We start from the raw sequence: 19,870 nt of genomic DNA on the forward strand, positions 1-19,870 counted from the left end.
TGTACAGTTTTTCGAACCCCAAACTAAAAATATCTAAATTCTTAATGTAATCATGGCCATAACTATAAAAGTGATATGCGAGTATTTCATAACTTAGGTTTACAATAGATTTTATTAGCAATATACTTGTAATTTTTGTACAAACATCAGGGTAAAAACACACACATTAAAAACATATTTCCAAACTCTATTTCTTCCCCCCCCCCCCCCCCTCCCCATCCTAGAGCCCGGGTCCCTTGTTCCTCCTTGACGGCCCTGGCTGCAGTGGTTAGGGCATAAGACTCAGTACAGAGGACATGGTTGGAATCCTCCTGTCCTCAGTGGTCACTAAATGCTGGGACGGTTCCTTTCCATGTGCTATTACTGATTCCTTCTTCAATATCTCTGTATGTGTCTTGTGTTCCCATTGCTCCTGACCTTGCTGTGGGTGACATTTGTTTGCCCCACTTTGCAAAATAGCATAAGATAGGATGCATTTAATGTTGTTTAGTTGTTTACGGGAATAAATATCAGAAGTACATTTCAAAAAAGCTCAGATTAGACGGAATGCACTGTAAAGTCAAGAATGGTAGAACTAGAAATGATAGTGGAAGCCAATGTAAAGTCAAGAATAATTTTTTTTACTAGAATTTGATTCTCTTCGTGAATTTCAAAGATGCCACTTGTTATACTAATGAGGCTAGGTAATTTTTATTAGCTGAATCAATTCTGTTGGTTCATGGTCTATGATCAGCAATCCAGTATAAAATTATCATATGCTCGTTTGGATTTCATAAATAATAATTTCACTAAAAACAGTTGTTTTTTATGTTTTGTCTAGCCAAGCAGATAAGTTCGTCTTCATGTTAACATAACAGTGGGTTTAAATGTTGGTGCAATGTTTTGATGAGTCAAGTTTATGTTTCACGCCTCGTGCTACATTTTAAAGTACGCTTGTTAAAAAAAAATTATTTCACCAAGGGGTTGAAAATTTTCTGTGTGTGCACAGACTTGAAATGTTCAAGAAAATGTAGAACTGACAAGGAACACTTCTCACGTATTGATTCACTCCTTCCTTTATTGAGGTGGTTCTTCAAATGAAACTGAATATTAAATAGTACGCCATAGAGTAAAAAAAAAGTTTATGTTTGCAATTTATTTTTAAAACTTGTAAGACAATATTGTTGAACTTGTATGGTTTTGGATTCGTGTGGTAGCTGCACCACGCTGAGATAACAAGATAATGTGCTCAGGAATGAATGAATGAATGAATGAATGAATGAATGCTTAGTGACCTCTGTGCTGGCGAGATGTTGGTGCCGTGCATGGTCCGTGTGATGGCATGCTTGTCTGTGCAGCTCGGAGGAACAACTGGCCACCGCTGCCCGAGAAGTGCTGCTTCCAGCCGTGCTTCTACCAGGACATCAACGTGGACATCCCGCTGGAGTTCCAGAAGCACGTCCGCCAGCTCTACTACCTCTGGATATGTGAGTTGGCTCAGCGCTACTTTCCTACAGCCCTTAATTTCCAAATACCAGCAGTTATACAGCTGGGAATTTTATTTATAATACTCATATCTTCAGGAATTTCACTTGAAAACACAATTTCTGTCAATATCAATCTTGCATGGGATGCTAATACAGTGAATTCTCTCTTTGTCACCCTCTTATATATACAATTCAGTACAGCATATAAAAATGTTGGTCTATTGTAATGCATGCATAAATCAATGGGCATATTATCATATAACTTAGGGATTTTTTCCATCAATGAGCATTACTTTGGTGAAATGTACATACGTATTTGTCACATTAAAACAATTTAATACGTATCTTAATACATGGACCTTACTGTTTTATATTCTTACTCATTTACAATTAGACCACAATTATTAAGCTTATTTACATGATTCACAGTCTTCTTGTACCGTATTGGCCCGAATATAAGGCGACCCTGAATATAAGGCGACCTGCAGTTTCAGGAGGCCAAACAAATGTAAAAATAATTTTTGGTAGAAATTAATGTGAAAATTCATTAGACATACATTTTGTGTTGATAAAAGATTGTTTTGCATTTATGTATAACAATTAATTTATATTTATCACATTACTTATTTAAAATAAGTTTGAATGGCCTACCCTAAAAGTCAAAAGAAAACAATTAGAAAATATTTACATTTTTAAGTATTACACTAGAAATTTTTTCGTATGTTTACTCTAATGAAGCTGCATAATTTCAGAGCTGTTTATTTGTCTAGGGCTCGTTCCCCGCCGTTCCACCGATGTGTGATTGTTCATTTTTCACAGTTTACTGTATCTACGAATTTAAAATTTTTACAATGGCTATTAATCCCTCTTAAAATACAGCATTTAACTTTCCGTTTGACTTAAGCTACATATTACCACAGAACAAGGCGTATTACTATTTAGTAGTGTGTTAAACGTAAAAAAAGCAAACAAAGAATGCATCTTGCCGGAACAAAACAAGTGGCTAGCTGACATGATGAAGCATACGGCCAAGAATAACTTCGGTTACGTGACCGCGTATATTTGTCCATATTACTCTCTGACAGAGAGAGTCTGTTCTATGAATTTGAAAGAATAATCTATTATAATTATGAAAGGTTTTTACATAAATAAAGAGTGGATTATTAAAATAGCTTTTGAAGCAACGTACCAAATTCATGTTAATATGGCGTCTTCGTGCGTGTTCGGCAATGTTCGTTTTACAACAAAGAAATATTGTGGAAAGACTGTTGGCAGCCGTGAATTTCCAAACATTACATCCGAAATGTTTGTAAACGTAAACAATCGTTCTGAAAATAACTGTGATATTTTAGTACAAATATTACCGTTAAAAATCTGAAGATAAATTACCGTAAATGTTAACACGCGATTGTACACAAAGTACAAATATGAATTATGAAATAAAAGGTTGCCATTTTGAGATGCTTCAACATTCACGTTTTTACTCAAGATCAAATATTTTAATTTTCAACTTCAAACAATTGTGAATTACTGCAATATTAGGTGGATTTATCGTTTTTCTCCGTGTGAGGTAACAAAGTTTTAGTTAATATAAAAAATTGTGAACGTTTTGTTAAACAATGTTTCTACTGTAGCTTTCAGCTTGGAACTAATGTTTGCGGTTCTGACGTCTTGGGTGCGAAAATAAGGCGACTTCCAATTTTTGCATCTCTCGTTTATGTAAAAATGGTCGCCTTATATTCGGACCAATACGGTAATTTAAAAGCATGGGCATAAATAATGTGTGTAGTTATGGGATTGAGATGGGAACCAAAAGCACTATCTTGGTTTCAACTGTCTTCAAGCCATCATTTTTTTCTCAACTATGAGTTACAAATTACTATCTATATAAAATATTTTCTCATTTTTTAAAGTTTACACTATTTTCGTGGGGTCTTAAAAAAAAAAGAGCAATTATAAATAATACTATGGTTTTGATACTTTTTTCTCAGGTAGTTCCTACTTCTCCAAGATTTTACACTTCTATGATGTCTGCAACCATTTTGTTTTTTGTTTACTGATGACAACCTCACCGAATTATCGTAACCAAACATCTGTCTTTCTTTTGAACATTGTCATAAAATTACAATTTATTTCACAAATAATATGAAAATTAAAATTGTGTGTCTTGCACGTATGCCGTAATAGACTCGGCTATCATCATGAGAAACAAAAAAGTGTTGTTATTATTCACCACAAGACTGGAAATTTTTAAAACTGTCAACACCTGCAAAAGTGTTTAATTGCAAAACATTTTGATTGCTCTAAAGATGCAAAACATTTTTATTGCTCCAACGACACCTTGAACTGAGCAAAAATTGAAATAACGCAGAAAAACTATGCCTGAAGGAGAGAAAAAATTCCTCTCAATATTTACAGAAAATTTCCATATTTCGTGATTTTTTTAAAAATATGTTTAAGTATAATTTTTTTGATTACTCTCCTAAAACATTAAATAACAATACATAATCTCTTTATCTCGCCGTGTTAGTGATTTAAATCAATATAAACCGATTAGTTATAACATTGTGATGGTTTGGCAAAATCCTTCCATACGGTACCTCTCTATTAGGTAGTGTCCACATTTTTACTTTTTAATTGGAGTCAGGCTTCTGAGCAATTAGGAGCATTCACAGGCATTCCCATATATTTTATTCTTTATGTCTGTGTATAGCATTTTCCTGCGTGTAACAGTTTTTTTTTTCCTCTTCCGCTCAGAAAACATAATTGCATGATTCTACTGTACAACCAAAGCATCTGCAAGGACACTTTAATGATCTCGCTTGTGACGAGACATTAACCCTAATACAGTGGTTAGTGTGTTGTGTGTGCATGGTGTGTGCATGGTGCGTGCTTTGCAGTCCATGCGCTGGTGCTCGTCGCCAACATCGTGGGTAGCCTGGCCCTCATGATCCACAAGAGCGACTTCACCACCTTCGGGCTGTCCATCCTCTACAGCATCCTCTTCATGCCCTTCTCCTTCCTCTGCTGGTTCCGGCCCGCCTACAAGGCCTTCAGGTGAGCTCTCCCAGGGTTCTTGCGGACAGTTGTAACACTAGGACTAGTGTATTCCTCTGATTTATTAAAACCAGCCAGTATTTTAGTCACAAATTCATGTCAAGTTGAAAACCATCTGTTTTCTTCATTAATTAAATGTAAGATACAATAAATAAATATATAGTTTCAAAATTTTATCAAATTTAGTCATGTAACACTGTAAAAATCCTGTTTTGCAAGTGACTTGATGCTAAAAAAACTTATTAACAGGGAAAACTTAAGAGGGAAATTGTTAAAAACCAGTTTGCTACACAAAAAACAACATACCTACGTTATGTGCTATTCGTTCATATTTCTCTCTTGAAATTGGGCTGTTTGTGAAGATTCCATACCTCAAATATTTGTTGTTTAGAAAAAGCCTCACATCAAACTTTTAAAAACAGAGCTTGAGGCCATATTTCAAATTTATATTAAATGTTTATTATGTACTTTAGTAATTTATTCAAAATTATGAATTACCTCTTAAGATTTTATGTACTACAACTATTAGTATTCTTGGTACTGGTGTTGACCTCTGAAGTTATTTTTTGCATAATTTTTTATTCTTGCCTCAAGAGTACTACTAAATGTATAAATATTTCCAGTAATATTATTTGTCTTGAATACATGTAACAAAATATAGCAGGTGGTAAATATTTTATTTATGGATTAAGTGAATTATAACATGTTTGCCATGATTCAATAGGGAAAAAAAAATAATGAATCTAATGGCTACCTATCACTAGAGGTGTTCGAAGCTTCGAAAAAGTCGAAGTCGAATCGGAGCTTGCCGACTTCGGTTCGAAGTTAACACCAAGAATTTTTTTCAAAGGAATCATGAATAACTTGTCAATTATCTTGAGGCTTCATTCAACAATATTGTAAGGATGATTGGTGTAAATATAATATTACTTTATTAAAGTAAAAGAGAGTTTAGAACCGTATATTTGTACTTCATTAGCAAAAATAATTTAAATAATATCTACGGCGACGGTCGGCAGTGACATCTTATTTTAATAGAGGTGGGACGATACCACACTTTCGATACTAGATTCTGTATTGTTTTTTCAGTTCGATACTTTCGATACTCCAGGGAAAAATATTTTCCCATTAAGTAACAATTATTACAAATAACATAAATTAGTTTTAAAATATATAAATTCAATCTAGCATACAAGCACAATGTCAGATTAAACTTAAATACATAATGTGTAAATAATTGCATTATATTAATGAAAGATATGAATTCATCATTTCATTATATATACATATAATAAAACCACCAGAAATGTAAAATACAGTCCATAATCAAGTAAAGATGACATGAGAAACAGTGGCCTTACAAAATGTTATGAAGTCCTTTCTTGGAGGGGGGAAAAGTCACCAAGCCCAATAAAAATTTAACTTGAGAAACGTAAAATACAAAAATCCGATCGTAAGAAAACGATAACAAACGGGTATACAGTCCAACCTCTATCTATCGTTTTTCAGGGGACCAACAAAAAAATTCAGTAGATGCGGACATTCAATAGATGTGGACTTCACTCTTAAGAATTTATAAAAAATAATATTTAACCTCAAAATTAGTGTCAGAAATATGTCAGTTACTTGTCATTAAAGTTAAATCAGTTGAAAAATAAATAAAAATGGAAGTATTTTACTTAATTCAATTTACACTTGCAAAAAAAAACATAAGCACAATAAATCTACATGGAAATTAAAGTCGTTTTCAATATCCTGAAGTCTGAAATATGTTTACTCATGTCATCAAATGTAGAGCTGTCCTGAAGAAGCTGATTTTGCCAATATTTAATTGAATCGGCATTTCTGCCGACTTCCGATACGCTTGTTAATTTTCGGCCGATATTACTGAAAAACGAGAGAGACTGCCATAACCTAAAAATCCACGAGTACCCTTTTCAGTTTTCGTAGTAGTACTGCATTATTTCAGATCACATTATTTCTTCGCAACATGTGCCAAACGTACATATAAAAATTTAACATCCTTTTTTTCAATAATGTTCTTTAATTTTAATATGTCATAAATAAATACATCACCGTCACGGTAAATAGACATCTCGGTTGTTACGGTAACTGTAGTGCAAATGTGGTAGCTTTCGTGCTTCTGTAGTAATTATGGTATCGACAAAGAATCTTTAGTTCTTTTTATGGTAATTATCTTAGGATAACAATTGGGTTTGTACTGTAGTTATGGTACATCATCCATATTTCTTCGTAAGTTGTTGTTCATTTGTCTTTTCTTCATATTTACGTGCTCCATTACTTGGCTGCAGATTTAAGGTGATATTTACTACTGTATACTATCATTACTGTTTTTATGACGGTTTCTTTCTAAGAAATGGTTATTTCTGCAAAATCTTTATGGTTAAACGATCATCTATTATAATTTATAGTGACGGGACCACATATTTTGAACGATCAATGCGGACAAAACGATAATTCGAACATCGGTACAAGCGGACTTTTTTAACCTTAGTTGTATGGCAATTTTGCCGGGACCGTAGAAAGTATACGATAAACACGGACAATCGATACATGCGAGTTCGATAGATAGAGGTTTGACTGTATTCAGTTCAAAGATTAATGAATGCACAAAATATGAGATCCGTGCCTTGGTAAAGCGCATGCACCATTTTCATAATCATTGCTAGTTAGCGCTACTAGTCTCGCTTGGTGTTGGCCATAGATGCTACTAGCGAAGTGCACACACAGTCTTCCTGATACTATCCATATCTATGGTGCGATAAAGTTATTTTCTTACGTTTGCAAAAGTAAACAATTAACGTTTTTCAAAATAAAAGCATTAAAACGTAGTTTATCAGGAGGAATATATCAGAAAAATTTGTGAATTTATAGGACATTTCCGCTTTGTAAAAACGTATGAAACGGGAAATAAATGATTTTATAAGTGTATGTTCCGGGAAAGTAAACCATTGTTAATATAGTACTTTCGGCGGGACCAAAATTAATCAGCGTATGACACGGGAAAATATATGAAACGGGAACGTATCATCGAGGTTCTACTGTACAGTCAAACCTCTATCTATCGAACTCGCATGTATCGATTGTCTGTGTTTATCGTATACTTTCTACGGTCCCGGCAAAATTGCCATACAACTAAGGTTAAAAGTCCGCTTGTACCGATATTCGATTTATCGTTTTGTCCGCATTGATTGTACAAAATATGTGGTCCCGTCACTATAAATTATAATAGATGATCGTTAACCTTAAAGATTTTGCAGAAATAACCATTTCTTAGAAAGAAACCGTCATAAAAACAGTAACGATAGTATACAGAAGTAGTAAAAATCACCTTAAATCTGCAGCCATTTTATAATAGCAACGAGTAAACTGTCAACAAACAGTAGATGGCTAACATTGGTGCCATATTTCCGTGAAATCGACTCGTCACGAAACGTTGCCACACTATCGACTTGTATTTATGTACGAAACTTTTTCATGTCGGCTAAAATGGTAACTTAAAAACGAAACATTTTATACCGTACGTATATAAAATCACTTCAAGACTAAACATGTCCCTTATTATGACTGAGCATTGAGACGTCTCGTTTATAAGGTACATAGAAACCAATATGGCTTCCGCTGTGGCGTTGAAAATTTATTGATTCCTGTGCAGAATCGTGAACGCATTTCTGTAGGCCGGTATTTCATTGTTCGAGGATGCTATCCTAATCTATGTATGGCACATGTTGCTTCCTGATTCTAATCTGTGTTTCCTTTACATGTGCGTGAATGTTGAATTAAAAAAAATTCAAAATTGAGGTTAACGTTTTAGAGCGATTAAAATGTCTCGGCATAGTAAACAGGTGAGAACACTTGATGAACGATTAGGATTATTGAAGAAATTGAAATTGAATTGTAGGTCTATTGTGAATAGGTAGAGATGGTGATTTATAGCATTTAAAATAATAACATTTAGCATTTTTAATTTGAAATTGATCATTTTGTAGCATTTTTAAAAACAAGATTTAACCAATTCTCTCATTTTTAATTACTGAAGAAAAGTATATTTTTAAAAAGCATTAAATAATACACACATTAATTATTAACACCACAGAAATAAATATCTAGCACAACTACAAAGATAGCCTATCTTGGCCGGTTTCCAAACAACATTTTAGCACTTATGAGTGCAATAAATGAATACTTAAAATTACAGTAAATATTTTTTAGCCGTGTTCATGGCCATAGTTAATGAAGAGTGCACAAACAATGTTATTGAATTTTTTTTAAATTTTTTTTTTAAGGTTTTTGATCATGCCAGAAACCGCTGCTTGCCGTTTTACGGACTTTTTTCTTCATCCGACTTCTCGGTGAATCTTTTTTTTTGCAGCCTGATGTTCCTCAGATTTAATGAGCTTTTCAAGTATATCTTTTTTTTTTTCACTTCAGACAGCGATTTCATAAATTGCACATTAAAATATTCTTATCACTTTCGTAGAACTGTTCACTTTTGTATTCATTTATGTGATAGCGAATGTAAATGACGTTTCGTCCCATTTTTACCACGAGAAATAACAGTATACAACACATTCATGAGTGTGCATGTTATTTGTAAACACACCACCTTCCACAGACTACACAAGAATGCGGCTTTCAATGAGACTTACAATTGTTAGCACGGCGAAGCAGAGATGTTGCAATATGGTGGCCTAAAAACTTGTACTCTGCAAGATGGCGGACAATCTTCCAGCTAGTTGTTCTTTGCTTTCACGAGGCACGGACGGATGGATGGCCATTCTTCATTCAATATTTACGAACAATGGTTGTTGTGAATGATGTGACAATAAGATACTTGTGCTGAATACGCCATAAAATGGTTTCTTTTGATACTGAACTGAAACAAAATACAATCTGTAAATAAATTGTGTAGAGTGAAAACGAATATACGTTTTTTACCTTGATTTCGCATTTATCTCGGAATAGTCTAGATTTCGCATTTTATAGCGGAAAAAATATAATTTAGCATGTTTTCGCATCTATTTCGCGAAAACGATAAATCACTATCCCTATGCATAGGCTAAGTTTTTTTAAAGTGTAAATTGAATTATATAAAAGCTTCCATTTTTATTTTTTTTCAATTGATTAAACAATAATGACAATTAACTGATATATTTCTGACACTAATTTTGAGGTTGAAATATTTTTTTCAAAATCTAAGAGTGAAGTCCACATCTATTGAATGTCTGCATCTACTGAATTTTTTTGTTAGTCCCCTGAAAAACGATAGATAGAGGTTTGACTGTAAACAAATATCAATACTGTGAAAAAACTTCAATTATTCTGTAGAAAAGTTACGACTTCGACTTCGAACTTCGGAAGTTTGAAGATTTAAAATTCGACTTCGACCATAGAAAAATGGACTTTGAACACCCCTACCTATCACAGCTGTTTTTTTTACAGCAGTGAAGCACCATTAACATCTCGAACACAGATGACTAAATTCAATGCTATGCTCGAAAGAGTATAGACAAAATACTTTGGGAATTTGCTGTGGAAGCACATGCAACAAATTTTCACCTTTCACATAAATTTTTATTGCATTACCACCAACCATCACTCAAAAAAAAATTCTACAATTACGTATACAATTTTCCATGACAGTGTTCATTCTTTCTAAGGCTTAAGTTTTCATATCCTGAACCCTTTTAATCATTTTATGTTTTTTCATCATCCGTAGATAATCACTACCGCAAACATTTGGTAATCATTGCAATGTCTTGTTACAGAAGAAAAAAACCACGTGCAAGATGTCCATCATTCCTTTATGCAACCTTGGAGCTTGAAAGAACATGTCCTATGTAGCACTGCCATGCAGCGTGTTCAAGTTTTGAATAAGCCTCGCACCATGATTATTGTATCTAACTTAATCTAACCAACCTTTCACTTCAGTATTATATCTCTAATCTCCCAGAAGCCACTGCACTACATTTTACAGTTTTGTTCTTTGTTATGTGATGTGAAAAAAAATTTTTGGGGGATTCCAATTCTAATTATTATTATTTGAATTCCTAATTCAGTATTCATTTTAGAGAATAATATGGTATTTGCATACGTATTCAATTCAAACGAAAAATCTGATTTTGGCACATGCCTAGTACCCACTGATTTAATTGTTTGCAAACAATGTAGTTTACTTTATTTAATTATAATGCAGTTATTATTACTGAAATAATTGGTTGTGATATTAGTGTAACTTAAGTGGCAAGCAGGACAGGTATCCACATGTGAATCACTTTGTAATACTCCAAAGCAAGACAAATTAGAATTTTGTATTTTTTAAGTTAGGAAAAATCCTTGTGTAGTATTTAAATGGATATGGTAACTTTATTGTTACTACATCCAGCACAAAGATCTCTCTCGTTTGTGCTATTCATCAGTACTGTCGAAAATGGAATTATTCCGTGCCAAATTTTGTTTTTTACAAACACATTAAAATTTCACTGGAAAAACTTTAAATATCAGCAAATTTCATAATTTTTTCACTAATTGTGTGCTTAAATTTTTAAGGTCTCTTACATATTGATCTATTTTTAAAAAATACAATTAATTAGTATTTTATATCTTTTATTTGTAAATTTTGACAGAAACTTAAATGACAGGTTGTAAATTACAGTTATTTTGCACATTTCAACATCAATAATTTTTTTTAATAACTCTTGACTCATTGTATGGTGTGCAAATGTGTACCATTTGATATGTGACTGACTGCAATTGCTTGTTTGGGTGTGACTGTTTCAGGAGCGATAGTTCGTTTAACTTCATGGTGTTCTTCTTCGTGTTTTTTTTCCAATTCATGGTAGCCGTCATCCAGACCATCGGCATCCCAGGGTCCGGCACCTGGTATGTGTCCACGTAACCGTTCTTATTCTATATTTTCAGAGTACAAGGTAGTGAAGTGTCAGTTCCGGTTCTCGACGATATAACTGGTACTGAGAACCGTAAATATTCCAGTACCACGGAAAGCTGACAAGACAAACTTTCTCTGGTGATAATAAAGTAGAATTCTGATAAAATGCAATTGTAGGGTAACATAACTTACCTAGGCTTAAACCAATAATTAGTTACTATCAGCACCCAGTGTGATAAGGGATGGTTCTTAATTTGTGAAAATTGCTAGTGGCAACAGCATTCTCTTCTAGGCCGCTGACCATTCCTATCTGATGGAATGATAATGCTGGTTGGAATAGCCCCAATGAAAACAAAGAGTTCTTTGTGCTGAGATCCTTTATTTTTTTTACCATCTTTGCACTTAGGCATAATCATTTCAACTAAAATTAGATCTTTGGAAAAAAAAATAACATGTGCTCAATATTATTTTGAAACATATCTTTAAAATAAAGTACAATAATTTGTATTTGTCTACTACTACTTGTTAACTGTAGGTGTTTGGTTTTGTATCCCTGTAGCAGCTTCCATCGCCTAAACTTGACCACCAAATCATGTGTGTATATCCTTTTTTAACAGACCTCTGTCAGCTTGAGTTTTATGATCTTTGCTTGAGTTTTATGATCTTTGCCCTCTATAACTTGCATTTGCTTTGGTGGGTTGTTACTGCCATCAGGAGTGTATGCAGAATTTTTACTAAGGGAGGGGATGAAACCATTTTTCAATGTTATCTTTCAAATTCTTTTCATTTGTTGGTGGGAATTACAGATGTTTTAGGATTTCCACAAGTGAGTGGGGTAGGTGGGGGTATATCTTCCCCAGGGTTGTCACCCGACCAGGAAAATTAGGAAACGGTGAATTAGCAGGGAATTTTTTTGGTGCCAGGAAAACTGTAAGAACCCCATGAATTTTTGAAAGCCATCACAAATTATTTGTTTGCCTAGCAAGTTGAAAGAAACATGTTGAAAAATGATTGACGTTGGTACTTATGAACTGTGTCACTTATGCCATTACTGGCGAACCTCCGCAGAAGATGTGAGGAATGCGACACTTGTTAATATAATATGTACTGTGGGTTGCCGGGATTCACCGTAGGGAAAGGAAGTAGCTTCTTAATTTTTCTTTTTTACTTTCACGTCTGAAGATTTTTATGGACAGTAAAAAACATACAAGCCAGAACTGAAAACTGTTAGGTACCTTATTTGTCACGTGAATGACCTCTATTGCATAGCTAAACCAAAAAATAAATTTGAATGTAGAAGAAACTAGAATAGCAGATGAGGCCATAATTCTCTTTTTTGTTGTGTCTTAATAAATAAGATTTTTTTTAAGGGCTACCATAAGAAAATTTCATATATCTGTTAGATTTTGCTGTATTATTTATACCAGTGCTGTCATTTCGTAAAATTTTGCTGTTTATTGCTATTATCATACTTAAAACAACATACTAGAGCAACTAAATTAGGTATACATATTTAAGAAATGCATATTCATCACAGAAGTAAAATATAGTCTTACAGGAATATGTTCTGTTTTACATAATTATAAATGTTTGATATATAATATTAAATGGTTGATTGGGTTTCAGCTCTGATGCAACCAACATTATTATCTAAGTTACATATATTTTTTATTAATGTAATAATATTTTATGATTTGTCTTAGAAAACCTTAAAATGTCCTATTAAAAACCTGGCATTTGGTTTTGCTAATAGAGTGGTTACCCTGTTCCTTCTTGCATACACCCCTGACTGCCATACTGTTAGTTTTCATTTTCTTTTTAATCACTTATGAACAGATTTTACATTTTATTTAAGCAATATTTATGGGTTCATGTATATTAAATATCAACCCAAACCCATTAGTTAATACAATAGAATCCCTTTTTTACACTATTGAAAATGTTATAAAATGCGGGGAAAGTGTAAAATAAGGGAAATGTATGAAAAATCCTATTTTTGCTCAGAGAACTGTGATATTATATGACCTAAACATATTGTACTCTGATATACACATATCCCTCACTTAGCACGACTAATTTGTTCCTAAAAATGCTCGTGTTATTCGAAATTGTGTATTCTGAAGCATTAGTTTCCATAAATATTCTCCGTTCACTCTTACCTGAGTTTTGGTATAAACAAAGCCTCTTGTAAACAAACATTTTCATTGGCTGCCGGCCGCCGCGCACATTATTCGTGCGCAAGAAATAGTCCCTTGGTTACGTACCATTTGTAAGTATTTTTACACTGTCTTTTTTATAACAATTGTTGATATATAGCATTATAGCGATTCATCATTAATTTCCAATACAGTTTAATGTGTCAGCAAGTATGTACTTACAATTATGTTAGCAGACGCCGTGTGTACGGTGGCATAGACAAAAGGTACTGTACAGTGTACAGTTGATGCCCGGCGCAACATTTGCATTTCGGATTCGCGCGCGCACGGTTTGTTATGGCTGACGTCGGACCGAGTTTTGTAAAACACAGAACGGGAAAGCCTTTGAAAAGTGCACAGAAAACTATTGTGTTGAGTGTTTTTAAAACATTTTCAGACAAATATCCGGATTGTCGTGTGAACGATATTGCGAGTTTAACTGCGGAATTTAGGCGTGTTTCGAAGAGCAGTGTGCTTCGTGCAAGGAAAGAATTACAGGACACCGTGACATTAACATCTTCCGGGAAGAAAAGGAAACTTGAGTATCCTGTTATAATAACTTGTGATTATTTTGTGAAGACGGTTATTAGGCGTAAAGTGCATAGTTTTTTCTTCGCAAATGAACCACCTACGCTAAATAAAGTGCTATGGTGCTTCCTGTTATATTACGTCTCCGTTATTTTATTAGCACCGAGTGTACTGAAGTGTGTGTGTTGCAACTAGTGCTTGGCGCGCCAGATGAATTCAGCCTATCACTTGCTGACGCGGCGCAGTGATACGGCGGTGTTTGTTTATTTCAGAACTCAGCTAAGAGTGAACGGAGAATAGCAAGGCTAATTTATTTAATGTGTTCCAAAATTGTGTAGGAAAATATACTTTACGAAATACAAATGCGTTGAATAACACTCAACTATAAATATCTCACACTATTTATCTTTATATGCCTCCCATCGCACTTTGTATGACTAGGGCCTGGAAAATTTCGGTGTTTTCAATATGCAAAAAGCGGTACTTTCAAATTAGAAAAGCGGTGGTTTAAAGTCGGTATTTTCGTTATGCAATGGAAATTTTACCGGTATTTTAAATGTTGACTAAATTGTGCAGTTATTGAATATAATAGTTTACATATTTAATAAACAATCCATGTATACTAGGAATAGGCTAATATGCATAATAACAGCCAATTAAATCCAAAACAGTTACACAAAACAGACACATTGCTATAGATGTTTGCAACTACATTTTTTTATTTTTTTTTTTTTTTTTATTTTGCTGCTGCCAATGCCACATGCTTAGCCGACTTTAGGTGTTTGTCAATTAAATCTTTTCTATCCCATGAAACTTTACAGTTGCAAAATTTGCACATCACTGTGCTATTGTCAGTACAATAAAACCCATGTTTCTGATACTGATATGCTCGTATTTAATGGAGTGGAGGAACATGGGGTTGCCACTTGAACAAACCCCAGCGCACAAATGAGAAGAAACTTAGTGTGAACTATACCCCAGATCAATTTTGAGCATCAAAACCATACACGAACACGGCTTATGTAAAAATAAGGTAATTATGCTGAAACACAAGACTTGGGTTAAAGGATACTTTAACCTTGTGTGGATCAAGTAGAAAACATTCGGCTATAAACGAAAGAAATAAGAACAATGCTATCCTGAAATGCTGTGACATGTTTTTGGAGTAGATAATCACAGCGACAGACCGACAGGATGCGCTCCCGCCCTTGCCGTCAGCTTTGAATATATATACTGTATAGAAGTCGCGAGTGGATAGGATTTACTCTACGTTTTTTAGATGCGTATGATGAGCAGCTTGGGAACTTCACCGCTGCAGTGCGCTGCCGTAACGCCCTGTATCGTCTTAGTTGTTATTTACACGTTAGAGCGCAGCGCTGTTGCCCGCTGTCATTCCCCGCACCCCTCGTCCATCATTCACTGCAGCTCATGGTCGTTCAACGGGAGGGGGAAGGGGTGTTTGAAGAGTTCGACACTTGTCCGCTAGGGACCACCACAAGTCGATGCCCTATAGATGGTGGCGATTGCGGTGGTGAATTAACCAACTACCTCAAAACCGTATTAGAAATCTTAACCTGGGCTGGCGACTTCTATACAGTATATATATTCAAAGCCGTCAGCGATGTTTATTTTGACAGCTCAAGCAATTATCGTTTCCACGTCCCTTCGCAGCGTAAAAAAAAAGAGAAAAAAAAAACACGCTGACAGTTTCTCACGCAGAAGGTTGAAATAAGGGAGGGAATGTGTTGAAATGTTAGTTGGATAGGGGGGGGGGGGAATTGTTTTTACATGGTTTGTGGCTCTGGGAGGGATGAGCCTTGAAGAATTAGCAGGGGATGGGAGAGGTAAGAGTCGCGTCACGTCACGTATGACGTCAAGCCGTCGGGCGGGTAAGATAACATGACAGCTGAGACGGCTTTTCGTGCGTTAGTGGAGGCGCCGAGCTCGTCTAGACACTGCCGCGTGGCCAGTCTAGAGGGGTGGTATCTATTTTTAGACGTCTTTTGTATGCCTGGCTGCTTACAGTACAGCTCTCGCCAAGATAAACGTGAACGCATAGAGCCCAACAAAGTGTAACAGACTTGTTTTTCAGCCGATTTTACTCAAATTTTCGACTTTCTCTGCTTAAATTTTTCCTGTTTTCTCAAAAAACGGTCATATAAACGGAATGGACGCATCAGAGGGGGCTCGCATCGGCGGGATTCTACTGTAATGGTACTTTTCGGGGATATATTCGCAGTGTAATATAGAAATGTTGTGGTTTTCGCGAATGTACTTACTTTTCGCGTTTTCATGCGAAATTCGCGCGAATTTTCGCAAAATTCGCGATCGCAAAAAATTCCAGGCCCTATGTATGACAAATACGACACCGTGTAACGGGAGATACGTGGTTATGAAATTTATCGTCAGTCGGCCGTGTGACTTGCCCGCCCGGGCGTGACCTTCAACTCATGCTGCTTACCTTTCCAAACCATCCTTTTCTGAAAGTGAAACTGATATTACTGTCCGGATAATTACATTTTAATTTTTCAAAAATTAAAGTGCTTATTCGTGTATCACCACCTGGTTCACACCAATCCTGTCAGGCCAATGATTATTTTTTTCATTGCAACATTCATTTAACAACTTTTTCCACGTGAATCATCTGTTCATTTCTGTTCCGGTATCTAATGTCAAATATATTCTCGCTAGTACAACCAACAGCATCAGACTTACATAAACTTTTGGTAAGAGTCCTTATTGCGTACGATTGTGCGCACAGGCTAGCGAGCGACCGGGAAAACCTGGAAAACCGGGAAAGGTCAGGAAATTTTTGTGATTGTTGTGATACCTGGAAAATTCAGGGAATAATATTAAAAAAACGTAAATCCATAACTTACTAATCAGATATTTCTACATTTTTGCAGTGGTGTAGTAAGACGTACCATTTTCTTGGTATACATACCAGTTTTATGTTCCATATTTATTTTTACCAAGATAATTTTGTTGTGTAAAGGTGCCACGGTGTACAAGTGTTTCGTCCCAAATAAATGGTTTTTCTGGCACGTACTACGATTTACTTCCAAGCATCCACTGCCAGTGTTGCCAGACCAGTGGTTTCCTTAGTGGATGTGGTGTGATGTTGTTTTAGTTCCCACTGTGATAAAAGCCACTCAGCCGGTGGTTTATCATGTCTGCTGTTTGTTAAATTCTATAACATTTTTTTAATGAATTTTAGTTAGTCTACTGTAGTGTTTCAAGCCGTTTTGGAGGTGAATGTAGTTACATAATGAGAATGCTAGATATGAACGTGCGGGCGGACCTGGCAACACTGGGTTCACTGCTCATTTGTCTTTGTCCGTTCTTGCTGTGCGTGCGCCACTTTGGGCTGTGTTTGTGTTACGTTGTTTATATTTATATGTTGCTGTAATAATTTTTTCTCGGCTTATGCAAGTTTATCATTCAAGAGAAATTCATAGACTTAAATTTTATTATATCAACTGCACCGCCTAAAGGACGAACATGGCGTAAACTTATCTGCTGTGTACGGTGTAGTGACAATTGTGTCATTTGTGTGATCAGAAATTACGGTGAAGCATGACCTGTGTTTTAGGAAATTGTCTAGAATATAAAAAATGTCTTGATAGTGGGTGTTTCCTGTGTGTTTCATTTCTACGGCTCCAGTGATCTAAAAAAATAATGGCAGGTAGGAAAAAAACTTTATTTAGGTACTGAGGATAAGTTAGATTCGAATCTCAGATTCGTTTTTAAATGTATCCCATAATTGTAGTACCGTACGATAAAAACGTATCAAAGCTAAACAATGACTTGGTGCAAGAACGACATATGTAAACCAAAGTTAAAAATGTTATTTTAAATAAATTAAATAAGTATAGAACCCTTGTAAGAAGTTTATAAGTACCTAAAAACTGGAAAAAATAAAAATCAATTAAAAAATCTGAGGCGAATAATTAAAAAACAAGCCGGGCTACGTGATTCTGGAATACTACACCTTAAAGAACTTATAATAGCTGATGCTGCTTCAGGTTATAGCTGTCACAAACACTGAAGTTAAATAAACGAAGATTATCAATTAAGAAAGCAGATGATAATATAGTTATATAGTACAACCTGTCACATCGGGACCTGTGATATCCAGACACATCTCCAAACTAAATTTTCAATTTTGGTTAGCGAAATTTCTGTGTATGAGATAGTGTGCCAGATGGGAGGGATGGTAAAGTGAAATTTGCAGCTGAAATATTGTTTGCACGCCTGGTCTATTCTGAGCAGGGTTGCAGCCTTGACTCGGTCAATGGCTCTTTCCCGGAAACCTCAACCTCGGTTGCCATCTGCTTGCCACTTGCTACCTGCAGTCTGTATTTGCGTTTTAAAGTGGGTTTGTTTTGAAAGTGAGTTTCTAAACTATATGTCAGAAGTGTTTGCAGTTATTGTTATTCTTTATCATTGTTTTTTTGCTAAAATGGCAGAGAAAAGGAAGAAAACTATTGTGACAATTGAAAAGTTTTGTGCTCTAAAGAGGATGCTGGTGAAAAATGCTGAGAAGATTGCTGCTGACATGGGAGTAAAAACGAGCACTGTGTGTGACTGGAAAAAATGAGTGAGATTGAATAGTGGTGCTCATTGCAAGCTTCAACAAAAACTGAAAATGATAGTCACTAACAATAAAGTTAATGAGGCTTTATATCTTTGGTTTACCCAAAGAAGAGAGCAAGGATTGCCTATCTCAGGTTCTTTGCTAAAAGAAAAAGTTTTGCACTTCAATAAAGACATCGGAGCCGATGAAAAATTTAAAGCAAGTGAGGGATGGTCAGAAAGTTGGAAAATGTTATAGTGTGCGGAAACTACAGATCAGCAGTGAAAAACTTTCTGCTAATCAAGATGATATGGATAACTTCAAAACATTTTTAAGCATCTTTTTAGACGAACATGGGATTTCAGGAGAACATTTCTATAATTGTGATTAGACTGGGCTCAACTATAAAATACAGCCTATCTACAATTCAAAACAAGAAAATATTGACCTGGGTAAAAATTTAAAAATGAGTATGACCATTTTAGCTTGTAGCAATGCTACAAAATTAAACTTCCACTGAGATTTATTGAAAAAGCCAAAAAGCCACGGGCTTTCAAAAACTTTAAAGATTTGTCTTCCCTACCAGTTTTCTACAGAAACCAACACAGAGCATGGATGAACAGTGAAATATTATGTGATTGGTTTCACAAGCTGTTTGTGCCACAAGTTTTAAAACATTTAGCGAGAAATAATTTTCCAAGAAAATAATTTGGTCACACCCATGTGAAGATGAACTGGAAAATGGTAACATAAAATGTGTGTTTTTACCTCCAAATGTGACATCCCTTTGTCATCCTATGGACCAAGATGTTCTTGAATCACTGAAACTTATTTATTGCCATAAGTTACAGACTCTGTTGATTGCTGGAATGGATGAGGGTGGAAGTGTTTTGGAATCCTTAAAAAAGGTGCACATGTTAAATGTGGTGATGTGGGTATCCCAAGCATGGGATCAAATAAAACCAATTACACTGGTTAGGTCATGGAGGAAGCTGATAGATCACGAAGCAACTGCAAAATGGACTGGGGAGAAACCAGAAGCAATCAATGAAACTGTTTACAATGAAGCAGAGAGTCAGATTGCAGGGCTTGTAAACAACCTGCCTGGATGTGAAGAAACAATTACGATGAAGTCAAG

The 19,870-nt window shown here is 35.2% G+C and overlaps 1 protein-coding gene across 1 annotated transcript in view; it reads left to right on the forward strand.

The window, feature by feature from the left end:
• Positions 1-19,870, forward strand: part of LOC134527526 (secretory carrier-associated membrane protein 1) — a 68,770-nt gene that overhangs the window by 37,395 nt on the left and 11,505 nt on the right. Inside the window, exons 5-7 of the mRNA XM_063360271.1 lie at positions 1,338-1,466; positions 4,367-4,523; positions 11,325-11,426. Of these exons, the coding sequence (XP_063216341.1) occupies positions 1,338-1,466; positions 4,367-4,523; positions 11,325-11,426 (388 nt within the window). The remainder of the gene's footprint in view (positions 1-1,337; positions 1,467-4,366; positions 4,524-11,324; positions 11,427-19,870) is intronic.

This window comes from Bacillus rossius, chromosome 1 (assembly GCF_032445375.1).
Source record: "Bacillus rossius redtenbacheri isolate Brsri chromosome 1, Brsri_v3, whole genome shotgun sequence".
Lineage (NCBI taxonomy): Eukaryota > Metazoa > Arthropoda > Insecta > Phasmatodea > Bacillidae > Bacillus > Bacillus rossius.